At 35.2% G+C, this 23,792-nt stretch overlaps 1 protein-coding gene across 1 annotated transcript in view; it reads right to left on the reverse strand.

The window, feature by feature from the left end:
* Positions 1 to 4,130: 4,130 nt before the first annotated feature.
* TYR (tyrosinase) overlaps positions 4,131 to 23,792 on the reverse strand; it is a 77,852-nt gene continuing 58,190 nt past the window's right edge. The window contains exons 4-5 of the mRNA XM_045557156.1: positions 11,621 to 11,802; positions 4,131 to 4,757 (exon numbers count right to left, since the gene is read on the reverse strand). Coding sequence (XP_045413112.1) covers positions 4,531 to 4,757; positions 11,621 to 11,802 — 409 coding nt within the window. The 3' untranslated portion in view covers positions 4,131 to 4,530. The remainder of the gene's footprint in view (positions 4,758 to 11,620; positions 11,803 to 23,792) is intronic.

A 23,792-nucleotide genomic window follows, 5' to 3' on the forward strand; every position in this document is an offset into this window, starting at 1 on the left:
GCATTACAACACTAAACATAACAAAAACATCAACAACAAAACTCCATAAAAACCAAATGTTTAGTAGCAAAAAACTGGTATGTTATTATCCTTCAACATAACTGAATAAAATACAATTAAATTTATAACTAACGATCATCTAGGAAGAACTGAATTCAAATCCCAGATAAATTACCTAAACTACTGAGCAAACATGTAAACTCGGGCACGTTTGCTTACTTGAAACATGGAAACTCGGCCACAGTTTCCTCATTTGAAAACATGAATAGTACTTATTCTCATATTGAAAACATGCAGACTAAATGAATTAATGTACATAAAATGCCTAGCACATTTCTTCGAATAGCATAACCAGTCACTAAATTGTAACATCTTTGGTATTTATTTTTAATTAAAAAATTAGAAATCATGAGACTATGCCTTATGATCATGATTATGAAACAAAAATTGGTAGATTTTCATGAATTCATAAGACTAATTCCTTACATGGCTATTAAGAAAAGAATTCATTAAACAATAAGGTAAACTTGAACCATATAGAGTTTTGGTAAGTTTTTTTTTTTTTTTTAAAGAAAAACTTAAATTCTTCCCATATGGTTTTAAATACCTGAACGATTTGAAAATTCTTAAGGTTTCAGTAGTTTCCATAGCCATTTTTATTTTCATTACATTGTATAAACTGTGAAATGCTTTTGAAAATAAGCAATACAATATATATATAACTCTGTGTGTGTGTGTGTGTACACAACACACATCCTCTCTTTACATTTGCATTTCAGCAGCTTTCAGAAGGAATCTAATCAGAGGGGGAGTGGAACTTTATTCTACTCACATGCTCTCCAAAATAGCACAAGCTCACAATAGGTATACCCAATGAAGCCCTTTTTATGGTGACAAAGAAAACTGTTCCCACAATCAAACAAGGAAAAGGCTATTTAAAAACATCCATCATTAATGTCAGTTGTCAGCCTGCTGGAGACACTGGCTGAAATGACTTGTACCCGTCACATATTTATTTCTACAGATGGAAAATTATATATTTGACTTGTTGGAAAGGTTGAGTACTAAAAATAATTTTTTTAACAAAACACAGGAAGAGAGAAAAAAAAAGTGACAGCTGCTTATTTTTCTTTCTGTAACAAAATCTGACTTATAGTGTAGCAATGGAAAAAGATCAGAGCAGAAAATGAAGCAATCTATAAAAGCCATGCTAAAAAAACAAAGCCATAGAATATAATGTTGATTAGAATTTAATGAAACTGTCAGATATCTTGAAATATCAGTCATGTAATTTCTGTGCCTTATTGAGAAAAACAAGGAATCAAAGTGATGGTGGTTTTATCATAGATGTTGCTGCTATACAAATAGATACCTGGAGCCTCTAGAGGAACAAAACAATATTCTATGTTGAGGTGCAATGATAAAGAAGGGAATTGCCTTGTGATAAAGAAAAACAATGGCTTTATACAGATCTCTGTCAGTAACAATGAAAATTTCTTGGGTGGACTTTTATTTAAAATGCTTTGAAAAAATGCTTAAAAAATACCACCTTAGACTAAAATCTCACCTTCATGTCCAATCTATATAAATGACTCACACATAGTTGCTTTGCAGTGTCCAAGACACCTTGATCTCTGTTAGGTGAGCCAGACCCATCCACGCAAATGTGCTTTGAGACTAAAATGCCCCTAATCACTGTTATTCCTTCTTCAGAATCTTCTACAGACCATTATCCAAATTTCTTTTCCCATTGCTTCTTGCTCTTAGTTTTACTAGTTTCAATTCTCAACTAAATTGACTCGAATCCCAAGGTGCTATTGCTAATGATCAGTTTTAAATCTTTTTCTCGAGGCGGGATAGGGTGAAAAAAGAAAAGAAAAAATAAATCTTTTTTTTCTGGTTATGTACCAGATTAAGGATATAATCCCTAATATTTATCCTGTATCCCACAGATCTCCACAGTGTCAATGAGCATGCTGCTCCCCATCCCTTGCCTGATTTTTCTCCACTAGATATCAGAAATTAGACAAGTGAGCTTAAGTCAGACAACTAATGAGAGTTGGAGGATGACTACTGCTCTGTTACTGAGCATATTAACTATTAGTAATTTCTGATCATCAATGAGATAACTTCAGAAATAATTGTAAATTTAAATATTAGCCATAATAACTTGACCAATGTGTATGATAAGAAGATGTTTGCCTTTCTTTGAAATCTCAAATAGGACTAAGTGAAAAATAATCATTTAAAAATTATGTGGTCTTGACTTTAGGCCAGTGTTATCTAGCTAAAGACATTTTCAAGAGCTCAAATTTTTCAGTCGATTCATTTTTAAATGCATTCATAAACCATCAGAATTCTATGCTTCAGACCTTATAGGAATTATAAAATATTGTGGTTGAAAGGTACCATAAATGTCAATGGGTCTCCTCTTAATCACTTTCCCAGAGATATAGAGGTTCAGGTGCCAGACCCACGGAGGTTTCTGGGAGCCTGGATTGAGTAGGTCCATCTTTAAAAGCACAGTATCAAGGGACAGAGAAAGCAGGGTGTTCACATGTGAGGCCTGGAAATAAAAAAAAGTAGTCAAAGTAAAGTACATATTTAAAAATCCTGAGCTGAGAAGCACAAACTAGGCATAAGGAAACTGTAGAAACTGAGGACACCTGGACAGAGCAAATGAGTTTGGTTAGAGGGTGGAAAGAAGAATCAGATAAAAGACCCTGAAATACTGTGGCAGGGCAACTTTTTATAGAGCATGGTTGGCCTTGCTTTTGAGTGGGGAGAGATTTGTTACGAGCCCTATGCTGGCGTGGATGCAGAGAGAAAGGAACGTTTTTACACTGTTGGTGGGACTGCAAATTAGTATAACCTCTATGGAAAACAATATGGAGACTCCTCAAAGAACTAAAAGTGGAGCTACCATTCGATCCAGCAATCCCACTACTGAGTCTCTACCCAAAGGAGAAGAAGTCATTTTATCAAAAAGACACCTGCACTAGAATGTTTATTGTAGCACAATTCACAATTGCAGAGATGCGGAATCAACCAAATGCCCATCAGTTCATGAGTGGATTAACAAAATGTAGTATATGTATACAAAGGAGTACTACTTAGCCATAAAAAGGATGAATTAATGCCTTTTGCAACAATTTGGTTGGAACAACACATGTACTTTCTATTAAATTGGAACTAACTGAGGAGAACACATGTGCACAGAAGGAAGTAAAACACATTGGAAATCAAGTGGGGTGAGAGGGGGAGGGAGAGGAGGGGAAAAAAAGTCTACCAAACGGTACAATGAACACTATTTGGGTGATGGGCACACTTATAGCTGTGACTCAAACATTACAAAAGCTATCCATGTAACAAAAATATTTGTCCCCCTTAACATTTTGAAATAAAAAAATAAATATTACTATAGATCCAATTCTTAAATTTTCTCTATGGAATCCAAGTCAAATTAACCACTCAGCCAGCTATTTGAAGAACTCCAGCAGCAGCCACTAATTTTTCAAGGATGTCCATTTTTATTTTGGACTTCTCTGAGTACTGGACAGCTTTTCCTTTTATTGAGCCAAAATGGGCCCCATTACTTCCACCCACTAGACCTAATCTCCTTTGCTATGCATAGCTAGAATACAAATGTAATAGCAATTGAACTATTTTTAAAAACCACCAGGACCCAAAAATTCAAGTAGTGGGATTACCTGAACACCCCAATTTAAAGTCTTAATAGCCAAGGAAAATGGAAATAAGTGCTTTTACTAGAATTGAAGACAGGTTCATATTCAGGTAATTATTCTCAACCTTCAAGTGTTTTGTAGCATTTTAAACTTTTTCTAATAAAATACTTCTTAGAAGGCAAAAAGATGTTAGTATACTTACAAGTATCATCATCAAAATATTTAGTGGACACATCTTGAGACAGGCACTTAGCTGGATGTGTTACAGAGGCTGAGCCCTTGTTCTCAGTAACCCTCAAGAGTATAGTTAGAACTGCAACAGGAAAGAGTTGATGATCGAAGTCCATAATGCATTTTGGGGCAGAAATGTGAAATATGGGAAAATATCATGCTTTCTGAGGAGAATAAAAATGTATTTCTCAAGCTTTAAGGAGTTAGTTAATGTACATTTGTTACTACTTTATTAAAACCAAAGGGGGCAATAAAAAAGAAACATATCTTTAAATAATCAGGAGGCAAAAATGAAAATTATTCAACTTTTTAATAAGAGCAGTTTAATTTAGATACAAGTAACGATTCCTCATTACCAAGTAGCATCCATTCCTTGGAATTATGGGCTTGAGGAAAATTGTAAAACGGGATGAACAAAAACAGCAAGACAAATACAGGTGTGTTCTACCCAGGTTGGAGGGAGGGCACACTTTGTATTAGGTTACAATTCTGAGAATGGTCTTTGCTGACAAATACTATGGGTTTCTGTCGGGATATCCCCTGGAAACCTGGACGTTACCTCGAGTTAACATGAGGTCTGGCTTTCTGGCCCCATTCTGTTGCCTAAGCCTTTTTATAAGTGGCTCTGATACAACAAGCTGTGATAATCCTCTTTTTCCATGAGGAGCGGCTGCTGTTCTTCAGGGAGCTGCTTTCTCTTGTGACGACACAGCAGGCTGGTGAGCCCTGCCAGCATGGCCGTGAGGACAGCCCCTACCACGGCTGCCCCAAGAAGCCATGGCCAGATCCGACTGGCTTGTTCCAAGAAGGGCTTAATATAGTCTTGAAAAGAGTCTGGGTCTGAAATAGAAAGACATCCCACTGTTTTTTCTGTTGTTATTATCGTCATCACCATCATCATCATTCTTTCATACTACATTGGAGTCAGACACTTGGGTTTAAATGCCAGTTCTGCTATTTACTAGCAATAAAACTTAGGAAATTTATACCTAGTGTTCCAAATCCTCGGTTTCTTCATCAGGAAAAAAGGAAAAGGATAGCCCCTTGTTGGGATGTTTTAATTTTACAGAAAATTTCTGTAAATTATTCAGTGCCTGGTAGATAATGTGCACTCAATTAAATTTTATCTATTATTTCTACACCTCCTTCTGCTGATCGTATAACAATTCTGACATTGTTGTATCATTAACCATTCAATAATTCTGTCTTTTAGTTATTTGACAACCATTAACTGACTATAGTACTAGCAAATGCTCAGTAATCTTAGAGGCTTCCAAGAACCCCAGGGCATTTGAACAATCTCTGTATTCATGGGGGTCATAATTTTAAATCTTAAAACAACAGACTTAAACAAATTTATTTATTTATTTATAGACAGAGTCGTGCTCTGTTGCCCCAGGTAGAGTGCAGTGGCATCATCATAGCTCAATGCAACCTCAATTCCTGGGCTCAGTGATCCTCTTGCCTCAACCTCCCGAGTAGCTGGGACTACCGGTGTGCACCATGAAGCCTGGCTAATTTTTCTTTTTTTAGTAGAGACAGGGTCTTGCTCTTGCTCAGGCTGGTCTCCAACTCCTGAGCTCAAGCGATCCTCCTGCCTCGGCCTCCCAGAGTGCTAGGATTACAGGTGCAAACCACTGCGCCTGGCCTAACCAAGTATTTTTAAAAATAATTCTGAGCAAGGCAAAATTTTTAGCATTCTGATTATTTATGTTGCTTCCAATCACATAACAAAATGCCATAGAGGAGGGATAACAACCCTAACTACTACTACCTATAAATACTTTCCCACCTCTGAAATAATTTAATTTTAATAACTCAGGACATATACTTCAGAAATAATGTATTATACTTACCAGGTTCCCTTACCCTATTCTTGAATTGTTTCATAAGGTCAGGTTTCATCTCCTCAACTGCCATGAGCTTCTTTTATAGTCAGTTAATAAGCCTTAAATACCTATATAAGTTTAGCATTTCCTCCATTATTGCACTCATCATGTTATATTCCAATTATTAATATCTACTTCTATGAATATCTTTTCTATTGAACTGACTCCTTGAAAGCCAATGTTATGTTTTAATCATTAACATAATCTTGGCATCTGGTGCTATGTCTGAAACACATAGGAGAGAATTAAAACTTCTACAGAATGACTGAATATGTAATTGGCCCCAGAAGATATGGCGAAGGAATGTCCCACAGTGGTAGCTGTGGAATGGGAAGAGGAGAGCTATACAAAGAATGTCATCCAAGGGGGAAAAAAATTATAAATCACCCGTATTTCCCTATGTTATAAGGTGATATTTGCAATTATTTCTTAAAAATTTGATGTAAATAGTGATGGGTAATTTAAAAACAAGTAAAAAGATAAAGGATTAACCCCAAGAGAAAAATAATGTAAGAAAGGAAATGTAATCATAGCATATTATTTGGTTCAATTGTGAATAATATTTAAATAGTAAATATAATGAAAATCCTAGATGTCGACCCCTAATAATGATAATACTATACTGAAAAGGTGGAGGAAAGAAAAAGAGGGCTGTAAGAGAGTTAAAATTATTATTTATATATGAGAAATACCAGAGATAAATGATGAATTGATAAATAGTAATATTGCCTGTTATTTACAAATATGAGGTGAATATTAGCATAAATATCTTAAAGAATTATGGTAGTTGATTTAGGGGCATAAACCTTTTGTTATAGGACTTGAAGCACTCTTTGACTTATAAAACAACATGAATATAATATTTAATAAAATAAAATTAATTAAAACATATATTTAATAACATGCTTACATATATGTGGAAAAATATAAGAAAAATTACAATAAAACTAAAAAAAGGACAAAAGATAATTAATCTGAGTAGGGGGATTATAGGTGATTTTTATTTTGTGTTTATTCTCTTTTTCAATTTTCCAAAATGTAAAATGAATGTATTTTATTTATAAAATTAGAAAGTGTGATACTAAAAAGTACCTGAAATAATTGATATATAATGTAATTATATATTTAAGAAATCCACAATCAGATAATATGTGTTAAAAGGAATAGATTATTGTTGGATAAGAGTATATAAATTAAATTTCCCTGTACATTAACACTTAACCTAAAAATAAATATAATGAAAAACAAATCTTATTCTCACTATCAGCTACATATTTAAGGCACATAGAAGTTAAGGAGAGATGTTTTAACGTTATGTCAATATAATGTAGAATCTATCTATGAAGCTATAAAATTTGAATAAATGAAGAAGTCTTTGCTTACTGTTAGCTCAATAAGAGCAGATAGATGCTCTATAAAAAAGCAATTTCTTTATAGAAGGTGCTGTATAATGTATATAAAACATATATTATTGAATATATATAGAAAGTACTTTAAATCCATTTTGTGATAGAGTGGAAAGAAGAAAGTGTATCCTGGGCTTACCTTGCAGCAAGTTATGGCTATGTGACTCAAGTGGAGAGCAAAAATAATAAATACAACTTTTGGGCAGTTCCCTTTAAAACTGTCTTTGCCCTTTACCGTTTCTTTCTTGCTTAGCTGGAATACAGACAGACTGTTAGTGAGCCATCCCAAACCATCGATTTATTTAAAAATTATTTTAAAAATGGGAATACTACACATAGCTTAGATTGCTATGAGTCACTTCAATATACAGTACATTTAAAATGCTTAACGAAGTACAGGGTACATTGAAATTGCATAATAAATATTATTTTCTTTATTGTTAAAGGCTCAACTCAAGTGCTTTCACAGCATTTAAGTACTATTTCTGTCTGTCCTTCTGTTCACTAGTTTCCCTTATTATTTTTTTCCTTCAATTCATCCCAAGTGATCTCAATTTTTACTGTCAACAAGGGACTGTCCTCTTCGAATCCCTCTTTGATCCCAATGGTTTTAAACTAAAATTCAGACTTTTCTTTCTCAGCTATCTGCTTTTGCACCCCAACAGTGCACTTCTTTATTCTTTCTTAATGTCATAAGTTTCCTATAATCTTTACGTAAAGTCCCATTTTTTTTGTAACCCATTCTTTTCAAAATAATCATGTAGTCTTTTGTTTATTTTGTGCTCTATTATTTCCAAAGTGCATTCACTTGCCCACAACAAACACATGACATAGTTAGGGATCATTGCTCTAATTTAATGAATTAAGAGTCTGTAGCTTAGAAAGTTTGCCTGTAATGATTAAACTAGACAGTTTATGTATAGCTCTTGGTACAATGCCTACCATCTAGAAAGCAATTTATAACTATTATTGACTCTTGTTGTTCCATAATAATTTCAGCAATATTTTAACTTAACCAGTTTCCCATGAGAGTTTTTTTTTTTTTTCTCTCAAAACTGCTTGGATTGCTGATTCAGCTCAGTTCTGTCTTTTGGATTCTCAGATTATTTCTTTCTTTGCCCCCTTGTGACATTTGGCATAACCGTCCATATATCATAATTATTTACATGTATGTCGTACTTTTCAGGCTAGTCACAAGCTCTTGAGAACAAGTACTATGTCTTGCTTTACCTTTCATTTTTCTATTCATTTATTCATTCATTTATTCATAAAACAAATAGTCACTGAGGCACACTATATGCCAGGTGACAGCCCAGGCACTGAGGGTAAAAAGATAAATAAGACAGAGTGCCTTTCATGAAGGAAACAATAACTGAAAAAAGAGACTGACAGGTAAACACATCATTTCACGAGTAATGTTGTTCTGATGAAAGCATGTAAAAGATACAGTGGGATCACGGGGAAAACAACCTCCTACATCTGTCTGTAAAATCAGGGAAGGCATCACGGAAGACTATCCCACTGAGCAGAAGAATGAGTTAGGACTGGAGCATGTGATGTTGATGGCAAGCCATCGCAGGGAGAAAGAAACAATATGCACACAGGAATACACATAACTAAGCATAGTTTTTGAACAAATCTGTGAATGATAGGAGCTTCGTCAAATTCCATTTGCAGAATTAGACACTACAGTTACTGTCAACATGACCTCCCCCTTTCCTTTTAAAAATCAAATTTCTAGCTCTTTTGGAATATACGTGAAGAAAGAAGCTCTGAACAGAGCATTACTACACAGAAAGCAAGATTACATTTTACCAATAGCATTGAGGACACAAATCTTCATTGCCAAAGCTCTTTGGTCTCACCTTTTAATCAGTTATGCATAAAAGAAAATCACCAGCTACTCAATTTTCAAAAGCATCACTAAATTCAATAAGAGAAAATGTTTGACAAATGCCAGACATCAGCTGCCTTTTTACAGAAAGCACTTAAGTAATTATAAACATGAGTACCTAAATGATGAATAATGATCCCCTTGAACAAAATTATATCAGAAAATTTTAAAAGATTTTTTGAGTAACCTTAAAATTTAGCAATGAATAGAGATAAATTTTGAACTCCTTGGAAGTAGAACAGAAGCAATAATATAGAATAAATAATTCATAGTGTAGAAAACAGGCAATTGCTATTGTCTTTTTTTTCTTAAGACACGGATGCTCACTATGTTGTCCAGGCTGGTCTCAAACTCTTGGGCTCAAGTGATCCTCCTGCCTCACCCTCCCTAGTAGCTGCTGTTGCTTATTTTAAAGTCAAACTTCTCTAAAATTAACTATGTAAATTCACAGCTGTGTGAAAAGTAGCCTAAAGAATTTCAAATCAATTTCATTTTAAAAAATTTAAGTAGAAATAAATATCTTCAAGCCTCCAATACGATTCTTTGAGGCTCCTCTCTCCTCACTCATCCAGTGATTTTTGTTGCCTTTTGCAGTAAAATGTACCCATCTGGATACCAGGGAAGTAACAATGAGGTGCAGCATCTGTGTAGAAGACAATATAGGAGCTAAAGGGAACCCTCCCTTCTGTGGAGTGATAGGGAGATTATAAGTTTTGGATTCAATATTTGCCACTTATTAGATTTGTAATTTAGAATTAGTCACTTTATCTTTCAAATTCTCAATTTACTTACCTGTAAAACAGAACAAAAATCACTACTACACAGGCTTTTAAAGATTAGCTGAGATAATTTACATGCTGATGTCTCTCACGTTAGGATCTGAGGCTGGACACCTCTTCCGAGTGCCAGGCCTGTATATCCAATTGCCCAAGAGACATATTTCCCCTGATGTCTCAAACCACCCTGTTGCACTGTATAATAAAACAATGGGTTTCCCTCCATGTCTGGCCCTGCTCCTTTTTTTACTATCTCAGTGAATCGTGCTACCATTATTAGTTTCACAAGCCAAAAAGCTTAAGAGGCATCCCTAACACCTCCTTCTTCCTCACCTCGTATATAAATCATATGCCAAGTTCTGTAGATTTGTCTTCAAAATAATGTCAAGTTCTTTCATGCTTTGTCTCTCCCTTCCTCCTCCCACCACTGCAATCCAAACGACCTTTACTTTTCCTTGGACTCTTATAACAGCATCTTCACTGGCCTCTCTACATGTTTTGAAACTGCCACAAAATTTTCTACATACTGCAGCAACAGCAATCTTTTGAAAATTCAAATTTGATTATAATCTGCTTAAAATTCATCAGGGCCTTCTATTATTCTAACGATATAGCCAAAATCCATAATCATGTCCCCTTTAGCAACGAGTTAATTCTACCTGTCATATTGATAGTGTCTGAAATATCACTTCATTGACCCCTGAATATTGGCACATCTCTAAATAAAAGAGTCATTAGGCAAGTAGCCATTGAAGATCTTTCTCTTCTGTTATAAGCTCTGTGAAGATAGAAACTATATTATTTGTTTACCACTGTGTCCACAGCATCTAAGACAATGTCTTATTCAAAGTAGTTATTCAATAAATGTATGTGGAAAGAATAAATAAATCCAATAAGGCCACCTAAAAACACCTGGCATGATAGAATACTTGAAAAATGATTTTAAATACATATATAAAAATGACCTGGGTATTAAGGGGGGGGTGACAATTTTCTAGCAAGCTTCGCTTTTATAAGTTGAGGCATGACCCTTCATGATAAACATCACTTGCACTCAAATTGATTAACTAATTTTAGTTCATATCAGATATTATTTGATACTTAGAATAGAGAGGCTTGCAAGACAAATTTAGATTTTGTGGGGCTCACAACCCAGGTGGAAAGTGGACAGATTCATACATAGAAAAATTACGGTACAACTCTAAGTTGTGATTAAACATGACCATGTATATGTGCAAAATGATTTTATATCTGAGAATTTGACAAATGGAGAAATAGAATCAGAATTCAGGCCAAAACAACAGCATGTTCAAAAGTATAAGCCCATGAAATGCTCTGGAAATGGAAATGGACACAAATCACAAAGTCCTAAATGGAGACACTTTGCAAAATTGTTACCAATAAGCTCCTTTCTTTAAGTACTGTGATTTTTATAGAAGGAGGAAAAACATGTTACTTGAGACTGCCCCACTTTTTGACTCATAGGAAGCCCCTCCATCCTTTGCAAAATTCCCCGTTCTTAGTGATCCCATGATTAAAAAAAGTTCAGTCAAACTTATATCTGTTCAACTAATGGTCCGCCAAAATGCAGAACAAGGTTGATAAAATATAGGCTCTCCTCTTATTCCTATATCATGGTTTGGCTATACAATATACCAGGTAAATGGCCTGGGACAATTTATTTATATTATGTAAGCCTCTGTTTTCTCATCTATGAAAAATAAAAGGAAATAAATACCTGAATCTTGTAGGTAGCTATAATCATAGCCCAGATCTCTGGATGAAACAAAGAAATCACCATTTCTGTAAAGAGGTATAAAAGGAACCATGTAGGATCCCCGATTATGCCCAATGGGTGCATTGGCTTCTGGATAAACTTCTTGAAGAGGACGGTGCCTTCGGAGCCACTGTTCAAAAATGCTGCAGAGGAAATGGTTATTCAGATTAAGAAATACGTTTGTAAAAAATTGAAATTCTTAAAGTAAAATAACAAGTCATATATATTAAAATCCCAAGACCTCTAAAGATGCTGAATATATTCTTTATGTTTCAAAATATTTTTGTAAAGTATGAGTTCATTCTTTCAAACCCTGAAGAAGCTCACTCATTTGAAAAAAGTATGAGGGTAACTTTGAAAAAAGAATTTCTTAGAGATGAATTTAAATTATACAACAAGTTTTGAACCTTCAGAATGATGCAGAGCAAGGGTCATTATTGGCTGAGTGACAGTTGAGTCATAGTTGTAAATTAAATGTATTTCCTGTGGCAAAGAAAGTTAGCCTAAAGAAAGAACATATAAAAATAAATTGGAAATAGTACTGGAATTTGACCATTTTTTTGGCCTTGGTGAGGTGTTTTCAATTATTTCAACCTCTGTGTTGTGTTTGGTGAAGTGTATGTATAATGAGTTTTGATGGGAGACAGATCTCATTTCCAATTATAGAGGTTAAATTACTTGTACTTGGTTTCCCAGCTTCCCTTGATCCTAGAATATGACCATATGATCAATATTCAGGCAATCAGACATTCCCATTTATGAGTTTGAAATAGAAGATAGTGACACAAAGAAGCAAGGATAATGGGAAACCATTCTGGTAGTGGGCCGCGGTAGTGGCTACAACATTTAGTTTTCAGGGGCAGTAAAGCCGGATGTATCAGCAAAGGAATCTATTGTCCAGGGGTATCCTGTGTTCTACAGCATAGTTTTGGCAGATGTCTTTGCTGCTACCCCTTTCCTGTGTTCCCACCCATTTCTGAACCTGCTTCCCCATTATTTTGAGAGCTATCTAAAATCCTCTCAGCAAATCCTTTTCCTGTTTAAATCAGCTAGAGTTTGTTCTGTTGTATGCAATTAAAAACTCTGATTGACAAAATAGCTAACAAATTAAGGGATCAACAAAATAAAGCAAGAATGGAGTAGAATCTCAAGTTGCAGGCAAATTTATAGTGGGCCATTAAAAGTATGACAAAAAGAATGGCTTTGTGTTATCAAGTTATATAACATAGAAGAATGAACACTAGATCTGGAGCCAGGGAACTCTCCTTGAGGCCCAGCTCAGCATTTTAATAGCTGTATGACTCTAAGCAAATCACTGAATTTGGACACTTAACCTCTCCATCTGTAAAATGAGAGTAATAATGTCAGTTCTACCTGTTTCCAAAGGCATTATCCAATGTGATATTTTTTTGTGAAAGTGCTAAATAAGTAAGCTATTGTTACTTAGCTATACAATTTAAGCGAGGAGGTAAAAGGTGAGTACATCACAGAGAAGGTAGTGTCTAAAAATGAAAGTGACAATGCTTCAAACAAAAAAATAAAAATTTGGAAAAGGAGTTTTAACATGTGAAGTACAATAAAGAAGAGAACAAGGAAGTCAAACAGCAACAGTAGTCATTATTTTTTCCATGACAGAAAACAATTGCTTACTTAGAGAATCTGGATGTCAAACACTACTTATGGTCAAAGTTGGTTTTTAATTGTGAGTTAATTAAGGTATCACTGATAAACACTAAAAATCTGGTCTATGAATACCAAATGTTCCCTGAATTAGCTCAATTATTAATCATGTATTTACTGAGCATCTACTGTAGGTCAAGTTACACATAGACCTGTGTAAAAATCTGAATTTCACAGGTTGTGACAATGAAGATTTGTAAAATTTCTTAAACTATTTGATTTTCTTTTTCTTTATCTGCAAAATGACAATAATGCCCACATCATGAAGGTAGTGTGAAGATTAGTTAAAATAACACAAGATACATAGCTAAGTGCTTGACAGATGGGAAGCAAAAGGTATCCTCCTTCCCACAGCTCATCCTCCTACTCATCATTATTGTCATACTGGAAGAACTTTAAAATTGCTAACAGACATAAGATATGCTATAATAGAAATGCCAAAGCCATGCACATTTAAGAAGGGTCTTTATTGATGGTTACTATTCTGATAGGCAGAAATGAGAAAGAAGAAGATTGAAAAAGATTGGTTTTTCTGTGTCTCAGTTTCTTCAACTGAAAAAATTAGAAATTGGCTTAAAAATTATACTCCAAATTCTATTCAAGTCCTATAATTTTATGAATTAGTCATTTTGTTTGAACTTCTACATTTTTTTCTCTTCACAAAAGCATTACCTTTTCATTATGTAAAATTTAGAAAATACAAACATGCAAAAAGGAGAAAAGAAAAAAATCACATGTAATTGCTTTATTTTTTAATTATATATAGTTTTAGAAATATGAATACATAACATTCTATATGTATTTAATCAAAAAATAAAATTGTATTATAGATAATGGTTTAGAAGACATTTTATTTGTATTAAACTGTGTTTTCAACTGGTTAATCTATTTTTTAATGAAAAGGGGGCTGTCTGATAATTAATCCTTCCCTCACCCCTGTCAAACTTTGAATAAGGAACAGTCCAATATACAATGAGCCATTAGATAAGGGGTTGAGGCAAAAATTGTACCTTTTGTCAATTGAGAAAAATCACTGCTATAGTTCAATTCGTAAGTAATTTTGTTACTGCCAAAAAATAAAAATTATTTACCTAAGTAGGACAAGGACATCAATTCTTAGTAGCAAAAGATTTAATGGATGAAACTATTAATATTAAATGCACTCATGTCCCTCATCAACCTTTTAAAATGAAAGTATTAATCTTGATTAAATTCTTCATCAGTGGTTCTCATCTTCAGTTAATTTTGCCAAACCATGTCTAGAATGGCTCACATCAGAATACTAATGTTTAATTTACTGACATTTCAGAAAAATATTATCTTCTTATCAAAGATTCATTTAGGCTGAATCTGGACAGTTTTCTGGACATCTGAATAATAGTGAAATTCACAATAGAGAAATCAGAAGACAGTAAAGATGATCACAAATGGAAATATGAAGAGATGTGTTTTATGAATAAAACTGACATGGGACTTCTGGCTTCAGGGCTGACATGTAAAGAATCTGGTCACTCTCATCTTTAAAAGAAGAAAAAGTTGGACAAATTGAAAATCAACATCTTTTCTTGGACCCATGAGGGAATTGAGGCTGTAGGAGAAACTGCCAACCCCCAAACTGGAGAGAGAAACGCGTGGAGAAGAGCACAGCTGAGGTCTGCCCCCCAGGAACTGAAACACTTCGATGCACAGCTGCGACACTGTGTCTAGACCAGTGGTGACAGAAACTCCTGGGCTGTAGACTCACCACATATTTTTCAGTTTTGCCTCCAGGAAATCCACCAGATTTTTGTAATGAAGATCTGAAAAAGATCTCTTCCCGGCTCTGTCATGGGAGGGGGAGAATGATCACTGTGAAATATGTCCAGACCTTTTCCATTTAAATGCCCTATAATCTGGGGAAAATGACTGCTAGAGCCTTAACCCAGCTAGAGGAAAACAATTCTTCTCAGTCCAGCCTCTCCCAGTCTTTTATTTCTCACCTAAGAGGAAATAAACATAGACCACAGGAGTCAGGACTCCAAGAAAATAAATTAGGAATGCTAGGGAAGGGAGTAGGAACAGATTAAAAAAAAAAGTTATACCATAAGAGAAACACTTGTGAAGGTCGTCACAGCCCCAAGACACTGGTCCACTAAGAGACTGCAATTTAATCAGAATATTTGAACACCCCTTTCCTCATACTTTACCACCGTACTGACAAACTCCAGTATAATAACAGTGATGACAGCTAAAAGAGCTGCAAGACACAAACTATCTCTAAGGAAGAATGTACAGGGAAGCTCAAAACCAAGAGTGGAGATGAAAATGAATACACTAGTGAAATTTGAGGCCTCTGACCTCAAAACTACAACAATAACTACAACAAACATTAAACACAGTCGAACTCCTTGCCAGATTAACATACATCTTCCCACTGAAGGCCTATTTACCTCAGTTCCCATTACCTAATAAAACATGACTGACTTTTAATAAAAAATTATAAGGCATGCCAGCAGGCAAGATACAAGAAAGTTTGAAGAGAAAATAATCATCAGAACCCAACTTAGATATGATATAGATTTTAGAATTATCAGGCACAGACTTTTTAAAAAAATTGTGAATAATATAAAATTAATGTTAGAATAATATTTCTAATAGAAAAAGTAAACAACATAAAAAAGATGAATAATGTAAGCAGAGAAATAGTAACTACAAGAAAGAATCAAAGGAAATGCTAGAAACAAAGAACACCATAACAGAAATGAAGAATACCTTCGGTGAACTCATCACTAGACTTGATACGGCCAAGAAAAGAATCAGTGAGCTTGAAGATAGGTCAATAGAAACTTCCCAAACTAAAATGCAACAGGAAAAAAAGAGTAAGAAAAAAAGTCAAGAACTGTAGGATAATTTCAAAAGATGTAACACATGAATAATTGTAATACCAGAAAAAGAAAAAGTAGACATAGTAGAAGAAATATTCTGCAATAGAGGGAATCAGGGTTCATTGGAGAAATGGCAAATTCTAAGGCTGGGACAAGAAATATACAAGATAACTATGGATCATCTTGTAGTGCCAGGAAGTAAGCAAGTGTTCAAGGAAACATCAACTCACAATGTTAGAGATACGTCAAAGGGATTGAAGAGCCAACTGAAATAGCTCCTATTGACTAGAGTTGGAACAATTTTAACCACAAAATAAGGTAGTATTGAGTTGTAACCCAAAGTATAAAATAAATGTAGATGAGTCTATAGTGATATAAATGAATTAATTAATAAATAAATGGAGGGAAATACATAAATCCACCATGAAAAAGAATTTCATATAATTATGTAGATACTCCACCATCAAGAAGGTGGTACATAACTCTCCACTCATTAAGTGTGGCACATAGTGATTTCTTTCCAAAGAGTACAGTATAGAAGGGTGATGAAATCATTTAACAGTTTGAGAAACCTGACACACACTACCTTTGCCAAATGATCAAGGTTAACATCAACATGGTGAGTCATGTTGATAGTATGTATCTGTAAGGGTGGTAAAACTGTGGTATCTTTGCTCACCCATCATAAGGGTCATGGCCAACACTCCTATAACAAAAGACATAGAAAAGCATAACAAATTTATTTAACCAAAGTTTTATGTGACACGGGAGCTTCCCCCCCCCAAAAAAGGACCCCCTCCAAACCCAGGAAAGACTATTTTATGCCTGGATTGATAAAGAATGGCCAGACATGTAGTAATGGAACAAAAAGGGTATGATCTATTGAGAGTAGACTGAGGTGGAAAACCCAGCAAGGCTTGTCTGTTGAGATTCTTCTTGGCCTCTCTGTGTAGCATTCCCTCCTCCCAGGTGGGGCAGGATGCCTCTGGAATATGCCCTACTATCTACTATCAGACAACTATTAAGCTTAATGAGGAAGGCATGTTGAAAGCCAGTATAGGAAAAAAGCTAGGCCTCTTGTGCCAAATAGTTAGCCAAGTTGTGAATGCAAAGAAAAAGTTCTTGAAGGGAATTAAAAGTTCTACTCCAGTGAACACACAAACGATAAGAAAGCAAAACAGTCTCACTGCTGATATGGAAAAAGTTTTAGTGGTCTGGATAGAAGATCAAACCAACCACAGCATTCCCTCAAGCCAAAGCCTAATCTGGAGTGGGTCCTCAAATGTCTTTAGTTCCATGAAGGCTGAGAGAGGTGAGGAAGCTACAGATGAAAAGTTGAAAGCTAGCAGAGGATGATCCATGAGGTTTAGTGAAAGAAGCCATCTCCAGAACATAAAAGTGCTGAAGGAGAAGCTGTAGCAAGTTATCCTGAAGATCTAGCTAAGATAATCGATGAAAGTGGCTACACTCAACAACAGATTATTACTGGAGACAAAACAACCTTCTATTGAAAGAAGATGCCATCTAGGACTTTCATAGCTAGAAAGGAAAAGTGAATGCCTGGCTTCAAAACTTCGAAGGACAGGATGATTCCCTTATTAGGGGATAATGCAGCTAGTGACTTTAAGTTGAAGCCAATGCTCATTTACCATTCTGAAAATTTTAGGGCCCTTAAGAATTATGCTAAATCTATTCTGTCTGTGCTCTGTAAATGGAACAACAAATCCTGGATGACAGCACATCTGTTTACAGCATGGTTTACAGAATATTTCAAGCCCACTGTTGAGACCTACTACTCAGAAAAAAAAGATTCCATTCAAAACATTATTGCTCATTGACAATGCACCTTGTCACCCAAGAGCTTTGATGGAGATATATAAGGAGACTAACATTACTTTCCTACCTACTTATATAACATCCATTCATCAGCCCATGGATCATGGAGAAAATTCAACTTTCAAGTCTTATAATTTAAGAAATACATTTCATAAGTCTATAGTTGCTATAATAATGGTTCTTCTAATGGATCTGGGCAAAGTAAATTAAAAACTTTCTGGAAAGGATCCTCTATTTTAGATGCCTTTAAGGACATTTGGGACTCAAGGGAGGAGGTCAAAATATTAACATTAACACAAGTTTGTAGAAGTTTATTCTAACCCTTATTGATAACTTTCAGGGGTTTAAGACTTCAGTAGAAGTTGTCACTGCAGATGTGGTGGAAATAGCAAGAGAACCAGAATTAGAAGTAGAGCCTGGAGATGTGACTGAATTGCCATGATCTCATGATAAAGCTTGAACAAATGAGGAGTTGTTTTTTATAGATGAGAAAAGAAAGTGGTTTCTTGAGATGGAAACTACTCCTGGTGAAGATGCTTTGAATGTTGTTGAAATGGCAACAAAGAATTTAGAATTTTATATAAACCTAGTTGATACAGCAGCAGCAGAGTTTGAGAGGACTGACCGAAATTTTGAAAGTTCTACTGTAGGTAAAATGCTACCAGTCAGCGTCACATGGTACAGCGAAATCTTTCATGAAAGTAAGAGTTAATCAATGTAGCAAACTTCATTGTTGTCTTATTTTAATAATTGCCACAGCCATTCTAACCTTTAACAACCACTTACCTCGCTCAGTCAGCAGCCAACCACCTTGAGGCAAGACCCTCCACCAGCAAAAAGATTATGACATGCTGAAGGTTGGGATGATTATTAACATTCTTCAGCATATTTTTAAATTAAGGTATGTACATTGTTTTTTTTAGACACAATGTTGTTGCACATAATAGACTACAGTATAGTGTAAACATAACTTTTGTATTGCACTGGGAAACCAAAAAAATTCATGTGACTCACTTTGTTGTGATATTTACTTTATTGTGATGGTTTGGAACCAAACCCCAGTATCTCAGAGATATGCCTATACTATGTTATGGCACCCCTAGCAAAATAATAGGTAATAGTTCTTACCTCAAAGGATTCTTTTAAATATTAACTGAATTAAGACATGTAAAATCACTTATAGTGATAGTAATGTGCAACATAGAGGAAGTATTGCTGATATTAAAATTGTAATTACTTTGTTATTGAGGTTTTCTTCCTTAGGATTTCTTTCAACTTTTATTTTCAAGTATATCTTTTGCTCCTTCAAGATTAGCTCAACGCTACATCTATGAAAACTTCAATAAGAGTTAACTTTTCCCTCTTTTGATTATAACATTTGTCACTTTGCATTGCAATCATTGGATTATGTGTCATTCTTCAACTATATGTGGAATTCACTGAGAGCAATGATATTGCCTTATTGATCATTATATACCCTAACACAGTGCTTGCCCACTAACCAGGAGGTTGCATTCAAAATTTTTTTCACAAACTCTCATAAACTGTACATTAAATTTATGGGAATTTTGTATTTTTCTCTGCAGAGTCCAAATTTTTATAAAATTTTTAAAAAGAATGTGAGTTAAACATTTTAAGAATTACTTTTTTAGTGATTAGATATCAGAACTAGGAGAAAGAAGGATCTAAGAGATGCTGGTGATTTTGACTTGCATCTCTGTGGATTGTGCCAATCACTGATTCTCACCAATTATCACAGTGCCTGGCATGTAATAAGCATTGTGCCAAGTGCTGGAAATACAAAACCAAATGAGGAACTGTCCCTGTCTTCCAAGGAGCTGAAGTCTGGTCAATAATGCAGCACATTTGTTCACATGTAGGTGTATAAAAAAATAATAATTCAGCACAATATAGTGTGAATTTTAGCAGAGAAGCAGGGCCTTTCATTCTTTGGAAGAACAGAGAAAGAGGAAACATCATCTGCTTGGGTGGGGGATAGGTGGTGTCAGGGAAGGCACTCCTTAGGTGACACTTGAGCTTACGTTTTGAAAAATCAATAGCAGAATTCTGGGCACAGTAATAGAAGGAAAAAAGACAGTCTAGGAAGAGTAAACCACAAACATGAGGGAACAGAGATATGCTTTCGGGGTCTTGCAACTAGTTTAAAAGTACTGAAAGGGAGTGTGGGTACAAGTGGTTTAACCCAGATAATGAAGGGCTTTGTATAAAAGGTAATGAGTCTGAATATTATTCTAAAAACTATGGGGAGCCATTGGAGGATGTTAAGCAATGGAGTGACATAACAATATCTAATTAATGCATAACTGAATGAACCAACAGCTGAGTTTGGGGGCTCAAAGGAAGCAACCAGGTAATAGATGCACAGCCTACTGGGAAAAAGTTGGAGCCTCTGTCTGGGTTTAAAATAACAGAATCAAGGAACTCTATCTTCTCATGCTCCTGGCTAATGATGAAACATATTTGGGAAATCTTTGGAAATTTTCACTGTAAAACAGCCCTTTAAAAAGAAATCAATATGTTAAGAGCATAGATTGTCAGAAATGAGTAGCTTCAATGAAGAGCCTGTTATATAACTAAGAAAGTCAACTGGGGCCAACCTCTATTGGCTATAATTTCAAGTATATAGTCTATAATGTCTTAATTTAGTCAAGGAAAGAGGAAACAAATCCTTGGGGAATGGGCAAGAAAGTTAAAATCAGATTAAAATTACTTAAACTTGGAGGAATTTAATATAAGAGTCAAAAAGAACTAAAGAATTAAAAGTTCAAGAAAGAAAAGCAGATTCAGAGTACCCCCTCCCCATTTCCCATAAGCATTTAAGCGTATCATTAAGTAGCAGGCACCCTGCTATGAATTATTTTGAAGAGGGGTTAAAAGCAAGCTACAATGATCCTCATGAGATTCTAATGTGCACTCGGGATTGAGAGACACTGCATCAGGCAGAAATTGAACTCAAATCAAATGAGCCAGGCTCTACTGGCCACAGCTAGTCAGGGTAAATCTATGAAAAGCTGTCCTAGAGGGCCAGACCCTCCAGACGATGTTGGGTATAAGTAGGGGGTGGCTATTCATTTGGCTCTCAGTAGATTTTACTGATTGGACTTCAAAGCCTCAGTGCTCTTATCCATGAAGTGATGATAATAAAGCTTACCTTGTCCTCTTCACTAAGTTGCCGATTTATTTATTCAATAAACATTCTGTCATATAATCACTATGTGTCAAGCTCCAAGTATGTATAAGAATGTCCCTATCCTCATGGATCTCACTCCATGTTGTGAAAATCCATATATAAAATTTCAAAACAATGTAAATGATGCTTTTAGAGACCTGTATAAAACCTATGGGATTACAGCAGGAGCAGCTAATCAACTGGGGGAGACAAGGAAGGCTTCACAGCAGGGATGATATTTAAACTAGATGAGTAAATTATGGGGAAAGCATTGCATTCAAACACAGACCTACAGGGAGCCTGGACACTGATGTAACTGAAAAATGAAAGTGGTTTGGTGCAGGATGAAATGTAGAGTAGTACAGGATCAGCAGGAAGTAAGACCAAAAAGGTGGAGATGTGTCAGCTTATGAAAGGTTTAGGTATATCAGGGTGCAGAGTTTGGACTTGATCCTGAGAGATAACTTGCCTCCTAAGTACTTTAGATAAGTAATGACTATGATTGGATTTGGATTTTAGAACTATGATCATAGTGGATGTGGTATTATATTATATATCATATTAAATTATAATAAATCAAAATCTGTTACTTTCATTTATCAGAGATCATAGTGCATTATGCACCAAGAGTGACTTAGGCAACTTCTACATATGACAAATAACTATAACTTTTCTTAAGACAAATATGCTACCTTTCTTCCTTCCAAAATTTCTCTTCCTTTAACATAAACTTTTCCATTATTTTCTACTAGTCTTTATTAGAGCCATCTTCTGAGGTTCTTAGAATGAAAAATGATTGATCAATTCCATAATAAATTTTCATGTATTGGGTGACTGTCATATATTCAGTACTATGCTGAGGAGTTATCAAAACCTTATTTATTTTTCTAACAATATTGCAAGAAAGGTACAGTAGCAGTAAGAATTAGCCCATACAATACTTATTTTCCAGGTATTGTCGTAAGTACTTCTCATATAGAAACTCATTTAATCTTCAAAACAACTCTATAAGGTGTATTTTATTATTGTTTATATTTTACATGTGAGAAAACTAAAAGACAAAAAGGATAAGAAACTGGACCAAGGTCACACAGCTAGGAAATGCCAAGTGGCAGAATCAGGATTCAAAACCAGGTAGTCTAACTGTGGTACGTGTTCTTAGCCTTAAAGAGGTACTATCTCAAAACAGTGCTTTCATTAAATACTCATAAAAATAAGCAAAGAAACAAAAAGTGAGGGTATACACAGTTGCCCTTGATTTATTTAGTTAATAGAGTAATAAGAATAAAACTCAGGTCTGTTATACTCAGCACTTTCTGCAACACCAAGTGCTTCCAATTGTGTGTTTTGCATAGGGACACAACACACAGACACACACAGTGAACCTACATGACCTGCACATTTTCTAAGTTGATCAGGACAAGAAAAAGAATGTTGGAAAAAGAGATTTCAAGTGGAAAAATCTGTAGCATTTACATTAGAAATGAAAACTTTCTCTGTTCACTGCTATATTCATAGAACCTAGAATAGTGCCTATACACAGTTGGCACTCAATAAATATTTGATAAATAACTATCCCAAAGGGATTCCAGAATCTGTCTTGTGGGAATGAGGAGAATATATAATGCATTTCCTTAAAACATATATTCAGCAAATAGTTACTGAGTAGCTATCTACCTACAGGCAAGTGCAGGCAGTGTATGTGGTAAACTGGGAGATAAAAAGTTTCAAAAAGCAGAGTCCTTCCCCCAAGGAATTTTTTAAGGAGGAGAGCCACTTCTACCATTTATATTTACTTATATCTTTTTTTTCATAATTTTTTTTTATTTCAGCATATTACGGGGGTACAAATGTTTAGGTTTCATATGTTGCCTTTGCCCCACCAGTCAGAACTTCAAGTGTGCCCATCCCCTAGATGGTGTGCACCACACCCATTAGTTGTGAATATACCCATCCCCTCCTCCCCGCTCTCACCTGCCAGACACCTGATGAATGTACACCTAAGTGTTAATCAGTTAATACCAATTTGATGGTGAGTACATGTGATGCTTGTTTTTCCATTCTTGTGATACTTCACTTAGTAGAATGGGCTCCAGCTCCATCCAGGATAATACAAGAGGCGCTAGATCACCATTGTTTTACTTATATCTCTTTATATCTTTAATCATTTATATAGTTTTATATCTTTAGTCAAGGTTTGAGGACCGGAATTTGATGTGGAAAGGTGTCTTTTAAGTGGTATAGAGTAAAAATCATCATTCATGATAATTACAGTTAAGGATCAAGGTGGGCTAAGTATAGGTACACGTTCACATACAAACACTCCTGTCACGCATAGCAGACAATACTCTCTGGTTTCCAACATCCTCACTGAACTATCCCTAGTACTGTGTCCCTAAACCCTAAGCATCAACTTTCAATGTGACATTAACAGCCTTGCTACTTTCCCCCAGTTGTGGTAGATTTCACCTGCTTCTGAGGAGTACAGTGGAGGAGTTTGTCATACATCTACTACCTGTACAGATGTAGAACTCCTTTATTTGGAATGACAACTCTTTCCTCC

This window comes from Lemur catta, chromosome 7 (genome assembly GCF_020740605.2).
Source record: "Lemur catta isolate mLemCat1 chromosome 7, mLemCat1.pri, whole genome shotgun sequence".
Lineage (NCBI taxonomy): Eukaryota > Metazoa > Chordata > Mammalia > Primates > Lemuridae > Lemur > Lemur catta.